The sequence below is a fragment of the Panthera onca genome, chromosome B1 (assembly GCF_046562875.1).
Source record: "Panthera onca isolate mPanOnc1 chromosome B1, mPanOnc1 haplotype 2, whole genome shotgun sequence".
In the NCBI taxonomy this organism is placed as follows: domain Eukaryota; kingdom Metazoa; phylum Chordata; class Mammalia; order Carnivora; family Felidae; genus Panthera; species Panthera onca.
The window spans coordinates 72,473,858-72,497,453 of NC_138342.1; the positions used below are offsets into that span (position 1 = coordinate 72,473,858).

Here is a 23,596-nt window from a genome sequence, read left to right on the forward strand (position 1 = left end):
TGGGTGAATTCTAACAAACACTTAAAGAAAAATTAATGCTAATCTTTCTCAAACTCTTCTAAAATATTGAAGAGAAGGAAACACTTCCAAACTCATTTTACAAGGCCAGAATTACTATAATAATGGACATATGTCATCATACATTTGCCCAAACCCACAGAGGTACAACACCAAGAGTGAACTCTAATGTAAACTGTAGCCTGAATGATGATGTTGTGTCAGTGTAGGTTCATCAGATGTAACAAATGTGCCTCTCAGGTGGGAAAAGTTGATAATGGGGAAAGCTATGAATGTGAGAGGGCATCAGGGACATGGGAAATCTCTGTATCTTTCCCTCAATTTTGTGTGAACTTATAACTGCTCTAAAAAAGTAAAGTCTTGGGGGCACCTGGGTGGCTTGGTCAGTTAAGCATCCAACATCAGCTCAGGCCATGATCCAATAGTTCATGAGTTTGAGCCCCACATCAGTCTCTTTGCTGTCATTGGCTGAGCCCGCTTGGATCCTCTCTGTCTCCTTCTCTCTGCCTCTCCCCTGCTTGCTCTCTCTCTCTCTCTCTCTCAAAAATAAATAAATGTTTTTTTTTTTAAAAAAAAAAGCAAAATCTTTAAATAGGGGGAAAAACCATAATAGTAGTGAAAAGTTTTAGCATTTCACCTAGGATCACTTAGATCCTAGAACAGAACATGCAGAAATCAACTCATACATATATGGTCAATTAATTTTTAAAAATGGTGCAAAGACGATTCAAGAGAGAAAGGATTGTCTTTTCAACCAATGATGCTAGAACAACAGGACATTCATATGTAAGAAAAAAAATTGATTCATACCTCCCACCAGACGCAAAAATTATCTCAAAATGGATTATATGCCTAAATGTAAAACCTGAAAAACTTCTAGAAGAAAAGATAGGAGAAAATGTTCATGGCCTTGGATGAAGCAGGATTTTTTTTAAGTTGTTTTTTAATGTTTATTATTTATTTTTTTTGAGAGAGAGACAGAGCACAAACAGGGGAGGGGCAGAGAGAGAGGGAGACACAGAATCCAAAGCAGGCTCCAGGCTCTGAGCTGTCAGCACAGAGCCTGATGCGGGGCTTGAATTCACGAACTGTGAGATCATGACCCAAGCCAAAGTAGGACACTTAACCAACCGAGGCACCCAGGTGCCCCTGAAGCAAGGATTTTTTCTAAAAATATTACACCACATGTACAATTCATAAAAGAAACAATTTATAGACTGAACTTGATCAAAAATAAGAACTGCTATTGAAAAATACTGAGAATGAAAAGACATTTTTATTTATTTTCATTTTTTTAAATGTTTATTTATTTTTGAGAGAGAGAGCACACATGGGCAGGGAGGGGCAGATAGAGAGGGAGACACAGAATCTGAAGCAGGCTCCAGGCTCAGAATCCAACAGGGGCTCAAACTCATGAGCTGTGAGATCATGACCTGAGCTAAAGTTGGATGCTTAACCAACTGAGCCACCCAGGCACCCCTGAAAAGGCATTTTTAAAAGGACTTCTGGAATGTTACAGCAAAGATTTCAAAGCTGTAATTTAATTATATAAAAAAAGAAAGGTAAGGTTTAACATCCTCTAAAGTCGCTAATCTCCTAACTCTTGCAGAGTGGGAAGCCAAAACAGCTACCCTATATGCTCAGACCAAGGGGCCTGATCATGTGGTCATATAGCATCTTATGCACATAACTAACATGAGTCTTAACAGTTTGTATGACTCACTTTTATTGAAATCTGTTAATTTTTTAATTATAAGGGACAGAAACCCTAACCTAAAATAAATTAATCAGAAAGGAAATGTTAGGGCTAATGAAGTCCAGGGTTAGATCTGCCTTCAATTAGTGCTGGTTCAGGGGCTCAAATGATACCATCAGAAGCTGGTCTTTCCTCATCTCCTAAGACCTACATAAGACATAATAAATCAGAATCCTTAGGAGTTAGGACTCCAGAGTCTTAAAAACAACAACAACAAAAAACCCTTTCCAGATGAGAACCACAAAGCACTTATCAGTAATTGCGTTATCTGTGAATAGCTTGTCTTTGCAACTTAATTACAAGTTTCTTGCATGCAAGGACAATTTCCTCTGCACCCTAATTATATCATCTAAGATTGTGCTCGATGGATATTTAACAGGTAATCTGTAAATTCCGGTAGATCTAGGGATGCTGTAAGTCTCATTCATGTCAGCATCAAAAGGCATTTGAAAAAAAAATTCTGATATCCTTTTGGAAAATCTGGGCTAGTGAAAATACAGTGGGATTCAAAGTTTTTTAACAACTACATCCAAATGGAATTAGTGAATAAATTTGAGTTGGTAAAGAAAAAAGCCTCACACAGTATTCCAAAGCATTCTATTCTTAGCCCTACATGGTTCAAAATTCTTTTGAACTTGGATAAAGATATAGATGATAAATATCATATCTGTCACTAACAAAACCAGAAGATGTCAAATGATAAAAATGTATTTCACAATGTTCTTGAATAGCATGGCCACCCAAACATTACCACTAGATCAATTTTGGTATTCTTCCGGCCCTCACATTATACTTATTTTTATGTATGTATAATATTTTTGGCTCCATTTCTCCCATGAGTATCAACATTTTGGCTGCCAGCTTGTCTAGACTTATATCCTTTGACTCTAAATCTAGCAGGAAGAAAAGCTTTTCTTCTCCACAACTTGAAAAAAAAGTTCTGTCCTGATTTCCATTGAACAGAACCAGATCCCACACCTGTTCTTAAATACCATTCACAGGGGCCAAGAGTTCATGATGCTCTGGTTGGCACGCCTGAGTTCCACGCTCATCACTTGGGAGCCAGTGCTGATGTCAGCCCCATCTGAGGCATGCATGGACTCAGAACAGGGGAGCGTGGTTCCCCCATGAAAACCTGATTACTGTTTTGATAAGAAAGGGGAATGTCTGCTGAACTGCCAAAAAACAAACCAAAAAAGTCAGGGTCTCTTCTTCTCTCTAGGAACTTACATTCTACTCAGGAAGACAACTGTTAACAGATATTTGTAATATAAAATGACAAATGTTGAGATAAAGTTTTACAGTGTAGAGGGGCAAGTAAATTCAAGCTAGGGGCCAGGATTACGGCTACATAAGTTTCCAGAAGGAGACGATGCCTGAGTCCAGAAAGATTTTAAGTCTTTACAAGGTGTAGAAGAGGGCTTGGGAACGATGTAAGGATGTTTCCAGGCATCTCTGACTTAGATTTTATCCCCTTGCAGGTAGAATTATGTCTTATCCTTTCCCCCCTTGGGATCTCCCCCGTAACATGGTGCCTGGTGTCTAGTGGATGAACTTGTCAATATTCCCTCATTATATGTTCAGCAAAATTCTGTGGGAATTCATAAATTAGATATTTAACCACATTATCACAGAAGGCAACTGAGATAGAGAAGTTAGGTCATCAAAATCACAGTGTTACCCAACAACAGTGCGAAGGTAACCAACCCCCCACAGAAGAAGGGACATATCCAAACCAAACTCTAGACATGAAGAAGAATAGCACAAACCCTAGTCTTGTATTAGTAGTGCAGTAAATAGAGAAATAAAAGCAAGTAAAATTTTCAGTATGCTTAGCAGTTCTCACAAAGCCCAAAACACCAAATTTTTTTCTAATGATTTCAGATGTCAAGTGGTAAAAACTTATTTTACAGTGTTCTTGAATAAATAAGGACTGGGAAAAAATTGAGAGGGAAACATGTTTGTTTGGGTGGGTTGCTAAGCAACACCACACACGCCAGAGGCTCCTTTTGGATTTCCTTTGGAAGGTGGAATCTGCAGGACCAACGGTCCTTCTGCTGTGTCTGCTTCGTCTGTTCACATGGGGAAATAAAAGCAAAACAGGAAACAAACAGGCAAGTCTGATAATACAGAAGCCAGAGGTGTGGGGAATACTAAGCATTAAATCAGACCGCACTGTTTGTAAAGTTGCCATTTAAATGGCTTTTCTAAACGGCCACCACGGCACTGAGACAAAGAGATGGGGTTTGTATAGCATGTTCCAGAAGAACGTAACCATGCAGATGAAATGAAACCAAATAGTATCCAGCTCTGTTATCTGCCCCACACAATATTTCAGGCCCTGTAGATTATTGTAATATATAATATTATAATAATATTATAATATGGCAATAGGCAATAGGATTGTGGCAACTGGGTGAAGAAAATTATGAGTGTGTGCACCTCATTTATTTTATAAAGGAAAACTTCTTATGAGAAATAGCGTTTTAAGATGGATATTAAAGGAAGGAATTCTGTGGTAAGGGAGAGAAATTTATAGCTTCAAGGTCTGCTAGAGGAAAGGCAAGGAGCTCCGAAGGGGAAAAACATGTCAACGAAAAAGCACAGAAGAGAACATTAGTAAGCCAGAAAGAGTGAATGCGTTTTTGAGCAGGAAACATATTGCATGGCTGGTGGAGGGTTGATGAAGATGAAGATTTAAATTCGCAGTGAAAGTCCTGGAATGTAGGCTTTAGGATGCAGTGCATTAAATACCATCCAAGTTATATTACACAAATAATTCTGTGAATTTTTAAAAAATCACATTTCTTGTGATAATTTGTAATTAAAACTTGTGTTAAGCACACATTTAATTCTGAATTATCTATGGGTGAATGCATTTTTGTCCAGTCTGAATTCTTTTTTTTTTAATGTTTATTAATTTTTAAGAGACTGAGCATTAGCAGGGAGGGGCAAAGAGAGAGGGAGACACAGAATCTGAAGAAGGCTCTAGGCTTTGAGCTGTCAGTCATCCCACAGCCTGATGTGGGGCTCTAACCAGTGAACTGCAAGATCATGGCCTGAGTCGAAGTCAGACACTTAACTGACTGAGCCACCCAGGTGCCCTGGTCCGTTTGAATTCTTTTGGAGACAATGGTATGGTCTTTAAAAGAATGTTTCAGATTTTGTTTTAAATAATTGACACTGTAACCAAAAAAAAAAAAAAAAAAAAAAAAAAAAAAAAAAGGAGGGGGGAGCACCTGGGTGGCTCAGTTGGTTAAGCGCCAGACTCTTCTTGATCTCAGCTCAGGTCTTAACCTCAGGGTCATGAATTTAAGCTCCCCATTGAACTCCATGCTGGGCATGAAACCTACTTTAAATGAATGAATGAATGAATGACACTGTAAATGAAGACACACTATTATCATTATTAATTATAGAATACAGGCTATACTCTTGAACATGCATCTGAGACTTTCCATGATCTAGCCCTGCCTACCTTCCTCTCTCATGCCAGCCTGAGTAGTCTCTCTGCCTCAATCCTTTCTTGTGTTGAAAGCCTTCATATGGACTTAATACTGTAGGGGCCAAGGGCAAGCCACCCCAAAATGTGCACTTCGGAGAACTGATTATTTTTTTAAAAGTTACTTAATAAATAGCAGGTACAAGGACACTCAGAAACTTCTCCATCACCTGAAAGCAGGAAATCCTTCCTGGGGCTCCCGGGTGGCTCAGTTGGTTAAGTGACCAACTTTGGCTCAGGTCATGATCTCGCAGTTCAAGCCCCACATCAGGCTCTCCGCTGGTGGCATGGAGACAGCTTGGGATTCTCTCTTTCCCTCTCTCTCTCTCTCTCTCTGCCCTTCCCACACACACTCTCTCTCTCACTCTCAAAATAAATAAATAAACTTTTTAAAAAAGGGTACCCTTCCTGTACTAGGCAAAAAGACATCACCAGAGATAGAAACTTTAAAGCTGAGAAAGGTGTAGCAAAAACCTCATTACTTTTTTTCTAATCTACTACCTCACCCAAATTCCACTTAGAATTCCTTGTTAAAGTTCCTAAACATCTGTTTTCTTCATCCTGTCAATTCCTCACAAATTTATTGTCTCTTTGTCTAAAGGGTGCCTGAGTGGCTCAGTTGGTTAAGCATCCAACTTCGGCTCAGGTCATGATCTCACAGCTAATGAGTTTGAGCCCCGTGTGGGGCTCTGTGCTGACAGCTCAGAGCCTGACACCTTCTTCAGATTCTGTGTCTCTCTCTCTCTTTGCCCCTCCCCTGCTTGCACCCTGTCTCCCTCTCTCTCTCTTGCTCTCAAAAATAAACATTAAAAAAAAAAAAAGGAACTCTACATGAAGAATTAGAAAACCCAGTCTTAATCAAAGGTCTGTCTGTGTGACTGCAAATGATGACACCCGACTAGGTTCACTCAGTCCCTCAACAGGTCCACAGGGAATGCAACTCCCCCGGGGCTGGGCTGTTTGCTGCACCAACTGCATTCTCTCCTAGTGTTGTGCCTGTTACATAATAGGTGCTCAAGAAGTATTTGTTGTAGAATCCTCTGTGCTAGGCAGCAAGCGTCTGTCTTAAGAAGCTCATAATCCAGTCGTGGCAAAAATTTCCAAGTGAGTTATTGTAATAGATGAAAACATTTATCATAATTAAGATATAAGAGCTAATAATAGCTTGCACTTGAGCATTTACCACATGCCAGACAGCGTTCTACCGCCTTACATGAACTCTTCACAACAACACCATAATGGTAAACACTGTTAGTACTCCTGTTTGTCCAGGCACAAGGAGGTAAAGTGACTCACCCAAGGTTACACAGGTAGGAAGTGGCAGAGCAGGATCTGAACCTGGCGTTCAGATTTAGCACACTGCAGGGACAAGACAAAGAGTACCTTTGACTCAGGAACCGTGGAACTTTCTTCTTGGCCTGGGATTCCACACTGATGCATCACAGGTGATAACAAAGCACTAGGAATATGGGAAAATGTTTCATGAAACCCCATCGGCTTGGAATATATTGGTGCTTCTCAAATTCACAACACCCCAGAATCCTCTATGATTCAGAATTTCAGGCCTGTAATCCTGGAGTAGAGATTCAGAATCCATGTTTTTAACATTTGCTGTAAGTAGTGCTAAAGGTCTTCTGATCACACTTTAAAATACTGCACGAGATCTGTTCCCCAGCAGACCCTGTTAGCCCCGATCCTATACTCTCTTTTCAGGCCTGGCTCTCTTCTGGCATGTGACTACTAAGAATCCTTTGACTACACAGCCTCATTGTGCTGTTCAGGGCACTGGCATCTTTAGAGGTTGCTTAGATGGCAGCATCATAACCCTTACCCAGGACAGTTATTTGTGATTTGTCTATCTCCTCCCGAGGGCATGGGCTATCCAGGAAATATCTCGGGAATTAACTGATTGATAGGATGAGCCAGGCCTGTTCTCCAGACCCACCACCAGCCCTGTCTTTAAGAAGCTCAAAGTTAAGTAAAGAACACAGATAACTAAAGAGATAAACAGCAGAATCGGTGATAGGCGGCCATGATCCCCTAAATAAAATCAGCATGTTATGAGCACATGGAGAACCAACAAAGGATGCTACTCAAATGGATACACAAGATGGGAAACAATGCTAGAAAAGTAGATTGGGAGCTGTTATGGCCTGAACTATGTCCCCCTCAAAAATTCATATGTTGAAGTCCTAACCCTCAACAACCCAGAATGTGACTGTATTTGGAGACAGGGTTTTTTTTGTTTTGTTTTGTTTTTGTTTTTGTTTTTAAGATAATTAAGTTAAAGTGAGGTCATTAGAATAGGCGCTAATCCAATGTGACTAGTGTCCTTATGAGAAGAGATTAGGACACAGACACATATAAAGAGATGACCAAGTGAAGACACTAGAGGAAGACCACCATCTACAAGCTAAGGAAAAAGACCTTGGGAGAAAACAATCCTACCAACATCTTGATCTCACACTTTCAACCTCTAGAATCGTGAAAAAATAAATTTATGTTGTTTAAGGCAGTTAGTCTGTGGTACTTCATTATGTCAGCCTTAGCAAACAAATGAATACAAGGGTAGATGAAGAAAATTTGCTAACCTAACCTACAGAAATTAATTTTTACCCTTTAAGCTGTCGGAAGCCCCAAGAGGTATCTAAGCATCATGTGACATGAACGGTTTTGTTTCTGAACACAATTTGGGCCTGTGGACACCTTGAAGTGGAGAATGGAGGTGGAATGGACAGGTTTGTTGTTCCAATGAGAAATATACAAGAAAACACGGATGAGAGACACAGATCCGATCAGAGATTTGTGGGGCAGAAGTAACAAGATTTAGGGAGATGAGGTGTAGGACGAGAAGAGCAGACAGATGAGGGTATCATGGAGAAGCATAGCTTGGCAAGCTTCAAGTGAGGACAGCGATGCCTCAAATCTCAACTGAGGTTACAGGAGGTGACGCAGGCTTAAAAGAAGAGGGGTGAAAGGACAGCATTTAATTTGAGACAGGTTAAGTCTGAGACCATTGCAGAACATCCAGTTGGCTGTGCTCTGTAGAGTAAGAGCAAAGTTCTGGCCCCGGGGGGCCTAACGTGAGATTTCGACCTGGAGGCCAGAACTGGCTCAGGGCAACCGCGAGCAGAGGGGATGGATGAGCTCACGCTGGGAGCCCCAGGGATCAGAGAGTTCCAGGACAGAATCCTTGGGGTCTCCACAATGTGTGGAGAGAGGAGCCGACCAAAGCTTGAAGAAACCATACAAAAGGCAGCCGCCAGGGCAAGGGACAGGCGGCCGCCAAAATCAGGGACAGGCGGCCGCCAAAGGGCAAGGAAGTCAGCGTTAGTAGTTTGTTGGTAGTTTTCAAATGAACTGAGGATTTCTTTGCCCCTACTGCAGACCAGCGCAGACTGGATATCGCTGGTCCACACCATCTCACAAAATGGTTTTCTCTCTTCTCTCTCTCCAATGTGGTAAATCGAGGCAGAAGGGGCTGGCGGTTAACAGGGACCCAAGCATTATGTCAGGGTCACGCACGCAGCGACAGCTCCAGAAGCCCTGCCCCCCTCCCCGCCCCGCCTCCGCAGGTCCCCCTCCCTGCCCAAGCCCCTCCACCCGCACGGAATGTGGGCGCCCGCCCTGGGCGCCGGCTCCACTTGGAACGTGGGCCCCGGCGCAGCTCGCCAACCGCGCCGTTCGCGGGGGCGGCTTCCTCGCACCTCCCCCTGCCGCGCGCCGCGGCCGCTGGGCCAGGCGAGGCGAGGGGAAGGCGGGCCGAGGGGGCGGGCGAGGGACGCGGGACTGCGGGGAGGTCGGGGGCGGGGAGCAGGAGGCGGCGGGCCCCGGGAAGAAAGGAACATGGCTCCTGCGGCGGGCTGCGCCGAGCGCGGCCCGGGGCGAAGGCGCGCCGGGCGCCAGTGACCGCGATGGTGAACTCCAGCCGCGTGCAGCCGCAGCAGCCCGGGGACCCGAAGCGGCCGCCCGCAGCCCGAGCGGCCGGCCCCGGCCGGCTGATGACGGGCGGCGCGGCCGTGGGCGCCGGCCTCGCCGCTCCGGGCGGCCTCCGCGAGCAGAGGGGCCTGGAGATCGAGATGGAGCGTATCCGGCAGGCGGCCGCGCGGGACCCCCCGGCCGGAGCCTCGGCCTCTCCCTCCCCGCCGCTCTCGTCGTGCTCGCGGCAGGCATGGAGCCGTGACAACCCGGGCTTCGAGGCCGAGGAGGAGGAGGAGGAAGAGGAGGTGGAAGGCGAGGAAGGAGGAATGGTGGTGGAGATGGACGTGGAGTGGCGCCCGGGCAGCCGGAGGTCCGCCGCCTCCTCGTCCGTGAGCTCCGTGGGCGCCCGGGGCCGGGGGCTGGGGGGCTACCACGGCACCGGCCACCCAAGCGGGAGGCGGCGCCGGAGAGAGGACCAGGGCCCGCCGAGCCCCAGCCCGGCCGGCGGCGGGGACCCGCTTCATCGCCACCTCCCCCTGGACGGGCAGCCGCCGCGAGTGGCCTGGGCCGAGAGGCTGGTTCGCGGGCTGCGAGGTAAGAGCGCGACCTGCAGCGGCTGATGCACAAACCAGCTGCGGGCGGCTTTCCGGGGCTCCACCTCGCATCCCTCCTGTGTCCCCGCCTCCCTTGCAGGCGCGTACCCCACCTCTGCTACTTGTGCCCTACTTCCGGTACCCATGGCGGACCGCCACTGCGCCCTTGTAGGTGCAAATTTATGGGATACCTCCTTCTTCTAAAAGAAGAAGGTGTGTCAGCACATTTTTACCGCTGGATCTACGTGAAAGCCGTAATAGAATGAAAGGGTACCTCTGGAGATTTTTCTTCTTGTAGAGAATGAAAAAACATTCTGATACAACTGACTGGTTGCAACTGCATATCTGGGGCTTCCACTGGTCTGGATGCCCTATTGCCCCTCATTCCATTCTGGAAAGGGTTAACAGTAGTGTTATCCAAGTTATGGGAGGAGTGTCACTGAGTTGTCACTGATGTTTTGGTGATGTGTGTAGTTGTTTTGGGGAGAGCGGGCTGTTGAGATCACCACAAACGGAATAAAATAATGTCTGAGAAAAACAGTTGTGCAGCCACTTCTAATCTAGGCATTTTTCTGAAACAGTTGCAAAGAACAAGTTACATTGTCTAAAAAACTTGGTAGTATGTTTCTAAATAATTAAATCAATGTTCTTTGAAGTTCCAACAAATCCGTGGAGTCACCAGATACCAGCAGCGTGTAAATGTGTCAGAGTTCGGTGCGCCCAACTTTCCAAAAGGCAGGAAAGGAATTTTCAGATTTGCCAGTGCCTATTTAGAGGACACAGATTTTCCAGAAGCAGATAGGATCCTGTTTTTGCAAAGTTTTGTCAGAGGCATCCTTGGAAAAGAGTTGCATTTGCTCTCGCCGTTCAAATTATTTTAATCTCCACTTTTAAGAGTTTCCATGCTCAGTTCTTTTGAAAGTTTCTCTTCCCCTCTCTTCCCTGTCAGTTTTGAAAATCTTGCACAAAATAACCCAGGTGTTTTTACAGCAATGTGATTGAGACCAAGTCAGTCCTTTACCCACATCCTAGTTCCACCACACATTGACTCTATGACCTTGAGCAAACTGCTTATCCTCTCTGATCCCCAATTTTTGTTTTTCTTAAGAAGAGATCATTTAATACTTAGTTCTTGAGTGGGGAGAATTAAATGAGATGAAACTTGTAAAATGCATAGCATGACTCTGTCATGTTGTGAGTGCTTCATAAATATAAGTTAAATCATAAATTTTTAATTGTGTACACTTGGGTACTTTCATGTAGGTGCTTATGCTAGGTAATCTGACTCATGGTGTGACAAAAGATCCTTTTTGAACAACCTATGTGAGTTAGTGAAAAGCCCTAACACTTTTTAAGGTTCAAAACTGTATCCAAACAAATTATATATTACTTTACCTTATTTTAAATGTGCATATTCACTGATGTGAGAGAAGTTTTTTATAAGCAAATGAATAATAAGTCATGATCCTTTTAACTAAGGTTAAGCGTCTGATAACACATTTAACCTTCTTTGAATAAACTCGATAAAAGAATATAATGAAGTGAAATATGTATCTTTGTATGAGTTTATATACAAGTTTATTTCTTCAAAAATTTTTAAATTTTTTAAATTTAAAGAAATTAAAAAGAAAGTTGACAATGTATAAGCTCATAGTGAACTTCTGGTCAATGGTCTAATTAGTAGGGGAAGAGACTCAGGAAAATGTTAATTTTGGAAAATTTTAGAATAAATTTTATTTTCTTAAATGTTAAATATATTAAAAATTAAACATATACTTGTCACTTATTAAATAAGTGACATTTGTTGAATCATTGGCACTGCATTAGGTGCCTCCCTTCCCCCTACCCCCCTCCCCTCGCACACACAAAAGAACTAAACCAGCACCAGCACCATTTTCTTATGGACAGAAACCAAGAAAAGTAAACTAAATAACCATGAATGAGTTGTGATTTTTTCCCCCCTCATGGATACCAATGACAAAAATCTTACATGCAATATGTAAGTAGTACCCTAGGATCAAAGGCAGAAAGTAACTTGCAATTTATAAAGGTAGGAGAGATTACTCAAGCTTAGAGTGGTCTAGAGTTTCCCTGGGGGTCTCCTGCCTTCGTGGTTTTATACACTCACTCAGATTTTCTGGGCCTCAGTTCCTGATTTATAAAGTGGAAGAGTTGAACTTAATCTCCAAAGTCTTTTCCAGCTTCAACATACTCTGTGTTGTTCTTTAAGGACATGAATCCAATATGGACAACAAATGGTCATTTTTGCTCTTTGTGCAGTAGATAGATCTACTTAGCAGAAGTAGGATAGTAAAGAAGAAATGTTTGAGGCCTGGTTGTGGGACACCTTGTGTCCAGCCAAGGAATTGAGAATTTATTCCTAAATATTAGGAAGTGGTTGCAAGTTTTTAACAGGACCAGAACATGCAGAAAGGGAATATCAGGGGGTGTGCTGTGCAGGAGATCTTGCACAGGGAGACAGAGAGACAGGAGGGCCATGTAGGAGGCAGCCAGTGAAGAAGTGGTAAAGATCTGGACCAAAGGCAGTGAAAGATGGCTGAAAGATTTAAAGACTGCCCCCAAACTTAAAGACATCCTCACTGGTCTTGCTTACTTTTTTTTTTTCTTCAAAATCTTTAGAGCAAAAATAAAATCTGATACTTTGCATGAGTTATCAAATTTTCTGAATTTCCAGAGTTGAATGTGTTCTATGGATGTATCAACCTGGTAAAGTCATTTCCTGTTTGTTATTTTAAACACCTATGCTTGGGGTTTGGGGTTTTTGTTTTCCTAGAGAAATCCTAAAGTACTGATTGTATTGGTCAGGGTAGGCTAAGCTACTATAAGAAATAGATGCCTCCTCTCCCATTCACTATGTTGTATGATCACTGTCCATTTCCAGAACTTTTTCATCATTTCAAACAGAAACTCTACCAATTACCACATCCCCCTGCTCCTGGTGACCTCTGTTCTACTTTGTCTCTGAATTTTTCTAATGTAGGTACATCATATTAGTGGAATCATATAATATTTGTCCTTTAGTGCCTGACTTATTTCACTTAGCGTAATGTTTTCAGGATTTATCCATATTGTAGCATGTATCCAAATTTCATTCCCTTTGATAAATGAATAATATTCCATTGTATGTATACAACACATTTGTTTATCCATTCATTAGTTGATCAACACATGGGTTGTTTCCACCTTTTGGCTATTGTGACTTTCCCTTTGTTTTTAATCTAAACCTCGCTCTATCACTTCTTCCTTTTGTTATTTGCACTATAATTTTGAACAAATGAGATTTTGTATTTCCATAGCTGTGGAGAATTTTTTGAGGGAGGGTTGCTACTGTGGGGTTTGTGGAAAGGTTATGCTAGTAACAGAATTTGGGCAATCAACAAACATTTGATGAGAGTCTCCTTTGTAGTGGGTACTAGGAATACAAAGGTGAATTATCATTCGCCCAACTCTCAAAGAGCTCAGTTTAGTAGGGGAAACAGATGTAAGTAAATAATTGCAATGCCAGGTGTCAGGTTTGGAAGGGACCCAATGAAGAGAGGGCCAGCTTTACCTGGAGAGGTCAGAGGAAGTGAAACTTGAGTTAACATTTTGAAGGATGAGGGGAGAATTTAAGGAGGGAAAAAATAGCAGAAGTAAGACCAAGCAAGCCTGTAGCTTCTTGGTACTTTCCCTCTAAAAAGTTAGAGCTCTTGAGGGCTTTACATGTCAATCTGAAGATGATTCTAGCAAGAATGTAGAGAATGGGGTGAGGCGCATAGTACTGGTTGGTGGGAGAATAGGTCAGGAGAGGCTTAAGCAAGAGACAGAGGGGTGAAAAGGCTGCATCCAAGGCATGTGAACTGGGATAGAGGGAAGCTGGCCTGGAGACAGACGGAAGCCATCAGAATTGTGGACCAATTCCATATGAGGGTTAAGAAAAGGGCCTGTTTTAGGATGAAACCTATGTTTCTGGCTTGATACCATTAACTCAAACAGGGCAAGTAGGTTTCTAGACAAAGAAAAATCTCAGTGCATGGGGCATATGAGTATGAACTATCTGTGGGATATACGGTGGAGCTGGCTGTTATCTGTGGTATCTGCTTGTCTGGACCTCAGGAGAAGGCTAAGAATTCAAGATTCAGGAGTCAGTATCAAATAAGGTAGCAACTGAATCTTCTATATTAAATGGCCCAATAGTAGTAAAAAGTCTCTTCCTTTTTTTAAAAATATTTTATTCTTTTTTTTAATGTTTATTTATTGAGAGGGAGGGAGAGGGTGAACACAAGTGGGGGAGGGGCAGAGAGAGAGAGAGAGAGAGAGAGCGAGAGAATCCTAAGTAGGCTCCACGCTATCAACATAGAATACAACATGGAGCTCGAACTCACCAAACATGAGATCATGACCTAAGCCAAAATCAAGAGTCAGATGCTTAACTGACTGAGCCACTTAGGCACCCATCACTTCCCATTTTAAAGGTGGCCATGAAATTCAAGTAACTATTAGGAAGGATTGCGTTTGTCTTCCTAAACAAAGCCCACATGTATCTAAGCACAAAAGAACAGGATTCTTTTATGATATAAATGCAGTGAGAATTTGGTCAGGCTATTCACAGTGAAATCCAAATTCATATGGATTTGGGCATTTACACTGTTCTGAAATTTAGACCAACTAGATGTCAGAAGTAGGACATTTTTTCAGATTTGTACCTGTTTCTGGAGCTGTAGACAGGCCTCTTCCAAGCACTTTATGTGCTTTACACATAATATTGTAATTCCCAGAGCAACCCCACAAAGAGGTAGTCTTACCCCATTTTCAGATGAGGAAATGGAGCTCATGATGTCAGATAAGATCTCACAGCCCTCATTTGAACACAGCCGACTCCAAAATTCCACATTATTCCTCATTATTCCTCATTGTCATGATCAATGAGTCATGAGCATTCAGTGTATTTCCGATGGGATGGGGTTAGTGTAAGGCAAATGATCCACACTGAGTCCTATAACCATAGAACTGAAATATTCAGGATGAAATGACATGATAGCTGGAATTAGTTTCAAAATTCAGAGGAATGGGTGAGGGTTTAGATGAATCAAAGTTGGCATTGAGTTGATAATTGTTGAAGCTGAGTCAGAGATACATAAGAATATGAGGAGTTCATTATGTCATTCTCTCTTTGTGATTTTTTTTTTTTTATATATTGCAAAATAAAAAGGTTTTGGAAGTATGTGAATAAGACAGTTGCAACAATGACATTTTTTTCACAGTTATTTATGTTTGAGACACCTTTGGTGTTTTGGATTCTCCATCTCAGAGTTCCCCTATATTCATATCAGTACCACTGCCCAGGGGAATATACACTGTTTAGATAAAGTGCTCCAATTTTGGGCTCTGAAGTTGAATAAGTGCCTTCTTAAACATGAGAGAAGTTGGATATTGTCTGATTGTCCCCCTCACAGCATGTTCTCCCTAACAGCTGGAGACATTTTATGTACTGAGCGTGAGTACCTAAAATGCCAGGCAGGTATTCCCTCTGTAGCTGGGCCAATTGTGGGAAAAGACAACAGCTGATTCTGAAGAATGCTGCCATTTGGGACATGAGCTCTGTCTTTATTCTTATTTTATCAGCTGTGCTAAACATGGAAGTAGTTGGTTACAAGACAGCAATTATTTTCTATTTGTGGATGTAGCCATTTCTCACCCATCAGAATATAAACAGGTCCCTGTGTCCTCAGACAGACCCTATATACACACCCAGTGAGGGAATTGGATGAAATTTTTAAAGCAATAAGCATTTGAGGAAGTAGACTCTTAGAAAAAGTCAATCAAATGCATAAAGTATATTAAAATATAAATAAGGGGACTTTGTTTCTTTTTATTTGAAATATTTCATTTGAGGGCTAGAATTAAATTGCGATAGGCTCTTGCAAGTTTAGCTTGAATAAAATTTGATGGGAGTTTGGTTTTTCTATTTATAGGTCGCAATACCATTTGTAAATATTAAGAACTGTGACTATTCCTTAGTGCATAATTGTTTATAAACCATGGGAAAGAGTGAAATCACTAACCAAGTGAGGCAAGACAACAATCTTTCCTGATTAGATAAAGAGACTAGTAATCCCTACTTATGTGTATACTTTAGGTCTGGCCTCCAAAAGAAATATATCCAAAGAAAGAGTGTGATTGCATCCAGGGCTACTGAGCCTAATATTTGGCTGCCTCTGTGTTATTCTGAGTTGTAATTTTCCATGTCATCTAAATTTGTAATAATTTTTAAATATGATAGAGTTTGAGCGAACAAACATTCTGCTTGCTGCATTTCTTCTGAGTGAGTAATTCCCTGACAACTACCAGATCTTGGCAGAAGCAAACCTGGTCATAAGTCATGCTCCACTTTCCGTGTGTTGAAACCTGTGATGCGTAACACAGTGTCTTTGAATTCCGATGTTGATTTTCCTAAAGGAAATTTGAGAGAAAAAAGAAAAGGAAATGAAATATCCAAATTTAGGAGTAAAATTAATGTATTATTCTAAGACTTAAAAAATACATAAACACTAGTGATGAAGTCATTTTTATGAAGTAAAAGCCTGGATACCGTTTCTCCCTGTTCTCTGTGTGGTGTCATGGTGGCTCCAGTGGCTGTGTGAGTTTCAGTGACTGAAGGGGTTCAAGTCTGTGGAATAGGAGTGTAAGGCAGAATGCAGGGGCCAGGTTGGCTGCCATTCATAGCCGACCTAATCTAACTGAGAGGATTGAGAAGTTTGTCTTTTTTGGAAAATACTAAGTCTCTTCCAAGTAACCAGAAATGTGACTTTACCACACTGTTCATTAATGGGGGTTTTGGATGGCCACCATGTCTCTCTGCTGGCTGAGTCCAAAACTGCGGTAACTGCCTCCAGCAAGCTCACGGAGGGTTATGTCATCCCACTCAGCCAGCCGAACACTTTTTCCATCTGCTAAAATGTGGAACATGGTTGCTGATTTTACTCTTTCTCCAAAGAGAGAGAGAGAGAAGTTGGATGATTGTTGCTTTTAATTTAAAGATGATATGTTAATTAGCATTTTAAAAATCTGTTAAGCTTAGCATGTTTAGTGTAGTCAGTCAGCATTGAGTTTCTTAAGGACAAAGATGGGTACAGAGTAGAGAGATTTTATGCCAGCGTGCTAGAAGTTAAATGGATATTCCCCTAGTGAAATGATGGTCCAGGCAGCCCTTCTTTTCATCAGGGTGACCTGAAAGGTATCATGTGCCATGCAGTTACATCATGTACTAACGGTTCAGTAATAGGATAATTGCCAGGTTGCGTCCTCCCCCCACACAGGAAGAGGTGATGTGTTTGCACAAGTATTTAATCTGCTCTTCTAGGCTGCCCTCATTTCCTGTTCTCTTCCTAAATTTTTATTAAGCCATTTTCTAATAGGATTGGGAGTTTAGACAATGATCAGATTGTCGCCTTGTGATTTGCATATTTGGGGGGACAGTAGAGGTTGATATATTCTAAAGTAAAAGGCACTCCTGCTAAACAATTTCCCAGTTACATTCAGAGCATGCCAAGAAAAGTGCAGGAGAATCTCCCTTAAAGGTTATGCTATTTATTTTATATGTTTTTTCTGCCATTCATTATTTGAAAAATAAAATGTCATATTTTTCATTATTTTAAAGGTCTCTGGGGAACAAGACTCATGGAAGAAAGCAACACTAACCGTGAGAAGTATCTTAAAAGTGTTTTACGGGAACTGGCCACATACCTCCTTTTTCTCATAGTCTTATGCATTTGTAAGTAGAACATTTTCTCCTACTAAAAGAAAAGTTTTGAAAATATTTGACCTGTCAAAACTATAATTGAAGGGAATTGTGTATGCATCAGAGGGGTTAATTCAGGAGTTCTCTGTTTTCAATTTCAATTTAGAATTTAGTAAAGCCCTCCTCTCTCCTCTGGTAAACATTAATTAAAATTCAGCATTATCTGATTGGCCAGTTCATTGCCAGTTGTGACCATTTTCACTATGACACGCATCTCGCAAACTGCCAGACACCAAGAAACCAAGTAAAAGGATTTTTGTATTAGATTTCCTGGTAAATACACAGTCACTATTTTTACATCAGTTAATGTAAAGTCTACATAAGAATTATTTTTAGCAAAACGGCTTTCCAAGTGTAACTTTCAGGAAATACAAACAATGTCACCTAATACTGCTTTTATGGATATACATATACATATTTAAAAGTCCCAGTCTTTTGGATTTTGATATGTTTGTTGTGTGGGTTCCTTCATTTAGTTCTTAATATCTTCCAAATCTTCAATGAGCACTGGACATGTACTCTAAGGAAACTTACTACAGACTCACCTCTTTCTTCTCTTCTTTCATATGTCCATGCGTCCTTGGGGAAAGGAGGGGAGTCCAGCCTTAGCCAGAAACAAGTCTTAGAAACCATTTGCTTCAGAGTCCAGAAGGTCATAGACAATGGGTTTTATCTTTTCAATCAAAGAGGACTGAATGATGGGAGTCCTGTCCTGTTCTCTCGAAAGCCCTTTATGAGAACAGACAAGGAAGCAGATTTATGGCAACCGGGACCTCTTACCATACTCCTGGGAAAGGAGTTCATTCTTATCGTGCACACTTAGAAATGCTGAAAAATTAACGCCAATCTTGAAAGGACTCCCCTTCTTTGTATATGGAAAAAATCAAAATTTAATCAACAGTTTGATAATGCCATTCCTAGTACATTAAAATTGACCACCTTGAATTCAGTTGACTAAGTGCAAAAAGTTTTTTGAATTTATCAGATTTATATAAAAAGAATAAAAAAGGTTTCTAAGTTGAACATAAAGGATTGAGGAAACATTTAAGTTTCAGTTGTAATTTTAAGAAATTGAATACTGATTGGGGCGCCTGAGTGGCTCAGTCAGTTGAGCGTCCGACTTCGGCTCAGGTCATGATCTCGCAGTTCATGAGTTTGAGCCCCACATCCGGCTCTGTGCTGACAGCTCAGAGCCTGGAGTCTGCTTTGGATTCTGTGTCTCCCTCTCTCTGCCCCTTTCCCACTCATGCTCTGTCTGTCTCTGTGTCTCAGAAAATGAATAAACATTAAAAAAAAATTAAAAAAAAAAAAAGAAATTGAATACTGATTTATTTACTATTCCCACACACAGTTTTTATTAATGCTAGTCAGCTCTTGATGAGCTTTAACAGGGAATGACTTCTTTTTATATTTTCTGAGACTTTGCATTTCCAAGTGGGAACTTAAGCAAAAAAGAAGTTATTTAAGCTACAAAGTTTGTATGTGTCAACAACATCCATCTTCTTGGTTTTTTTCTGTTACTTGTTTAGAAAGGAAATGTCATTAATTATTTTTTATTTTTATTTTTTAAGTTTATTTATTTTGAGAGAGAGGGAGAGAGAGGAGAGAGAGAGAGAGAGAGAGAGAGAGAGAGAGAGAGAGAGAGAACGCGAGTGGGGGAGGGGCAGAGGGCGAGAATCCCAAGCAGGCTCCATGCTGCCAGTGCCAGAGCCCAACTGGGGACTTGAACTCAAAAACAGCGAGATCATAACCTGAACTGAAATCAAGAGTTGGACACTTAACTGACTGAGACACTCAGGCACCCCTGTCATTACTTTTTAAAACATTCTGTCTATGATAGAAATGCTGAAAAGCCTGAAAAGATCTATTCATTACAATAAGAGTTGTAAAGGCAGAGATGTGGTATCTTTAACTTTTATGTTCTAAGCTGTTAGAGCTTAGAATATTGAAGGAGATTTTGCTCCCTGCATAGGAGCTTAAATATTAAACTACAGTGGCCTTAAATATTAACAGGTTGATTGGGATCATTGTTAAGTTTTTTTAAGCATGACATAGACACATACATACATATATGTCTTATGCAAAATGTAAGTATCCCTATAAGTAAGTCTAGGTTTTCTGTGCCCACCCCCCTCCCCCAGCCCACACCAACTGCTTGAGCATCAGAATCACCAAGAGAATTTTTTTTTTAATTGCCGTTTGCCCAGATCTGCTAAATCAGAGCCTTCTAGATGTGTCCCAGAGAAGTGAGTTTTCAGATGCACTGACAAGTTTGGGATCTAGGCCAGATAGATAAACCAAATAGCTAGAGTTTTAGGAAACATGCCTTAAGGCATATAATTAGGGTTCTCTTGTTTATTTTAGAATTTTTAAAGCTTTGTTGTTCCTTTTCACACTAATCACATTTTTTTCTTATACCAGTAGCTACATATTTTACATAGGCAAAGTTTTATTTTCAGAATATTGTAGAATCTCTGGTTAAGAAGGGATCTTAGCAACCATATGATCAAACCTCCACTGAATGCTAAAATTGCACTCCAGCGTTCCTCTCAAGTGGTCAGGCATCCTATGTCTGATTGAGTAACAGTTTCAAGTTAAGGGACTTACTTCTTTTAAATAATTCATTTCATTTTTCTATGGCTATGTTAGAATGTTCTTCCTTATATGAAGCCAAGTCTACTGCTGTCTAACTTCCTCTCTCAGTGCCCCCTCCAAGCCCACCTTTACCAAGTACCTTTACCAAGTTCTCCAATTTAGCCTATCAGAAGTTTGGAGACAGCCATTCAAGTCTCCCTTAAGTCGCCTCTAGGTTAAACCTTTTCAGTTCCTTTAACTGTTAATCATGTCATTGGTGATATGCCTTTGAGTACCCACACGATAGAAATTCCCCCTGCACATGTTCTGTTTATCAGGTCCCTTTGAAAGTACAGTAGCTCCTGCCTGGTTGGCTCAGTCCATTAAGCATCCAACTCAGCTCAGGTCATGATCTCACAGTTTTGTGAGTTCTAGCCCCATGTCAGGCTCTGCACAGCTCCGAACCTGCTTGGGATTCTCTCTCCTTCTCTCTCTGCCCCTTCCCCACTTGCACTGTCTCTGTCTCTCTCAAATAAATAAACTTTAAAAGAAAGAAAGTATAGTAGGAGCCTCATGATGAAAGAATGGAAAAAGTGGGACTATGAGTGTCCTTATTCAGATACAAAGCTGTGGCTCCTGCGCCCTCCCATCACCTGACCCTTCACGTAAATGATTCCTCAGTCTCTTCCCCCCAAACTATAAATCACTGTGTTCCCCAGCTAGTATTTGAACACTTCTTCCTGGAACAGAGTCCTGAAAGGACTCCCCTTTCAGCTCTGTTAAATTCCATCTTATTAGCACCTGCTTATCATTCCAATCTGTTGAAATTATCTTGGATCTGGAGTCATTCATGTCAGTATCAGCTGTTCCTCTTGGCTTCACTGGATCAATAGAGTTGATATCATCCATGCTCTTATCCTGATTAATTAATAATAAATCAAAAAAAGTTTGATCTAAGAGCATCATCCATTAGTGAAAGCTCTTTGAGTGGAGTTCACTGAATTATATTATCATATAGGTCAGAATGTTCAAGAAATAGGTTAATAAGAAAGACTTTTTCTTATTAATGCCCGTCTGAATAACTCCATCATTCTTCTGCTATCAGCTGTTGGCCGAATCAAAAAGGAAATGAGATAAGCAGACATGATTTATTCCTAGCAATGCCTTACTGGCTCCTAGTGATTGAACCCTTTCCCCATTGCTCAGAAACCATCTCTTTAATTACTAGTTTTAAAATCTTGCCAACAGTATCAGTATCAGAAGGCCAATAATATCAAACTCATTACTTTGTGGGTATATGAGAGAATGTACTTAGCCCTATGCCTTGCACATGGGAAGCTCTTGATATGAAATAGATAGGGATCTGGAAGGCAGCTTGACACAGTAGGAAAAGTATAGATTTTTTTTTTTTGCATCAACAGAGGTCTGAGTTCAAATTCCAGCTCCACTACTTATATACTAGGTAAGCTTGAACTAAGTTATTTAACCTTCCTGTATCTGTGAAATACTTATTTTGAAAGATTTTGTGCAGGTTGGGAATAATACACCAAAAGATCCTAGGTACTATCATGTGAGAATAGTAAAAGCAAAATTCTTCCCAGAGATCGTTGACCACGGCCGAACTCTTTCATCAGTAGGTTCTAAGAAGTATAGGTTCTAATTGAGCATTTATTTGGAGCCCCTAAGTGTCCCTCAAAGGTTATCTTCCATTTTATCAGTGTTAGTTCTAAACCCTTGTATCTTTAAAATCAGTCTGAATAAACCCAGAGGAGAGAAATAACATGGGGACTAGGTAATCCTATTTTCTCTGTAATTTAGAATTTATTCTTACTGAAACCTAAGGTTGCTATGAATCTACCATCAAAGTACTTATTTTTATATGGGTTACTGTTATAAATAGTAAGAGTATTTCTTTGTGTGACTTAGATGCTAAAGTTAAGGAAAGGAATAAATATTATTAAAGATCTTTGGAAATGGCAAAAAAAAGTCTTTGGTGAATCTGTGATAAAAATACATTTGCCTCTTCTTTTTTTCTGCTCCCTCCAGTCTTTGAAGTTTCTCAAATTTCCTGTGTTTAGACATTATAATGGAAATCATAAAGAAATGTTAGTTGAGTTAGCATCATAGAAATGTAGTATTTGTACATGTCAAAGAAATAGATAAGATTAAAAGGCAGAAAACAATTGTAAAGAATATTTACAAGAAATATTACAAAGGGTTAATACCTTACCACATTTGTAACCCACAAGTCACTGAGAAAAACACCAAGACCTCAGTAAATATTTTACAGAGTAGAAAATAGAACATATTTTATAGAGTAGAAAATGTAATCAGTTATTGTGAGAAAGTCTTTAACTTTAAACTCACCAGTGTCCAAAGAAGTATTGAAATTGGAGAAATAAACAACATAGTCCTAAAATAGCATGATGTATCCTAGGACAGGAAGAGCCCTTCTAAGAAGTAATTTGTGTGTCTCCATTTCTTTTTCTCTGGAAGAAGATATTCTAGTATACTAAAAAAACTAAAATTAAAAAATGCTTCTTTAAATTTTTTTATTAAAATTTTTTTTTTCAATATTTATTTATTTTTGAGAGACAGAGAGAGAGACAGAGCATGAGCAGGGGAGGGGCAGAGAGAGAGGGAGACACAGAATCCAAAGCAAACTCCAGGCTCTGAGCTGTCAGAACAGAGCCTGACACAGGGCTCAAACTCATGAACGGTGAGATCATGACCTGAGCCGAAGTCGGACACTTAACCAACTGAGCCACCCAGGCGCCCCTAAAATTAAAAAATTCTTAAGAAATTAAATGAATAGTATCAAATCAACACATTGTACACCTTAAATTTATACTATATTATATGTCAATTATATTTCAATAAAAAGGAAATGAATATTTTATTTTACTTGTAAAAATCTTGCAAAGATTGTTGTCTAATCAAGATAGTTATCCTCATTGCAAGAGAATCCATGGAGACTCACTGTTGATAACTAGGTCAGGGAAATCAAAGGCCATGGGTTAATCATCACATTGGTGGGAAGCTAGTTCAATTTCCGGTGACAAACATTCCAACAGCTTCTCACAGCAAACATATTCAGTCCTAAGATCACAGGCTGTAGTCCATGGAAAGTAACTGTTAAAGACTGCCTATGCCCACAAAGCTCTCTGTCCTTTTCAGTAAATTGAGCAAAAACCACATGACAAGAAATGTGTATTTATTCTTCTATAAATATTAATTTATACATAGTCTGTACTCCATGTGCATAGCTTTCTCTTCTTTATGTCTTTGTGATAACATTTATTAATACTACATATCTTTCTCTTTTGTTTCAAAAGAAGAAGTAATCCGAGCTCAGTATAGTCATTCGCAAAAGCACCTGTGTCAGCCTTTATCCCTCAAAGATTTCCATCTCAGTGTGTTACTTACAATTT

General features: G+C 40.7%; 1 protein-coding gene across 1 annotated transcript in view; it reads left to right on the top strand.

The window, feature by feature from the left end:
* The first annotated feature begins 9,081 nt into the window (after positions 1 to 9,081).
* The window catches only part of PKD2 (polycystin 2, transient receptor potential cation channel), a 54,064-nt gene continuing 39,549 nt past the window's right edge, over positions 9,082 to 23,596 (top strand). The window contains exons 1-2 of the mRNA XM_078445926.2: positions 9,082 to 9,791; positions 17,451 to 17,564. Of these exons, the coding sequence (XP_078302052.2) occupies positions 9,191 to 9,791; positions 17,451 to 17,564 (715 nt within the window). The 5' untranslated portion in view covers positions 9,082 to 9,190. The remainder of the gene's footprint in view (positions 9,792 to 17,450; positions 17,565 to 23,596) is intronic.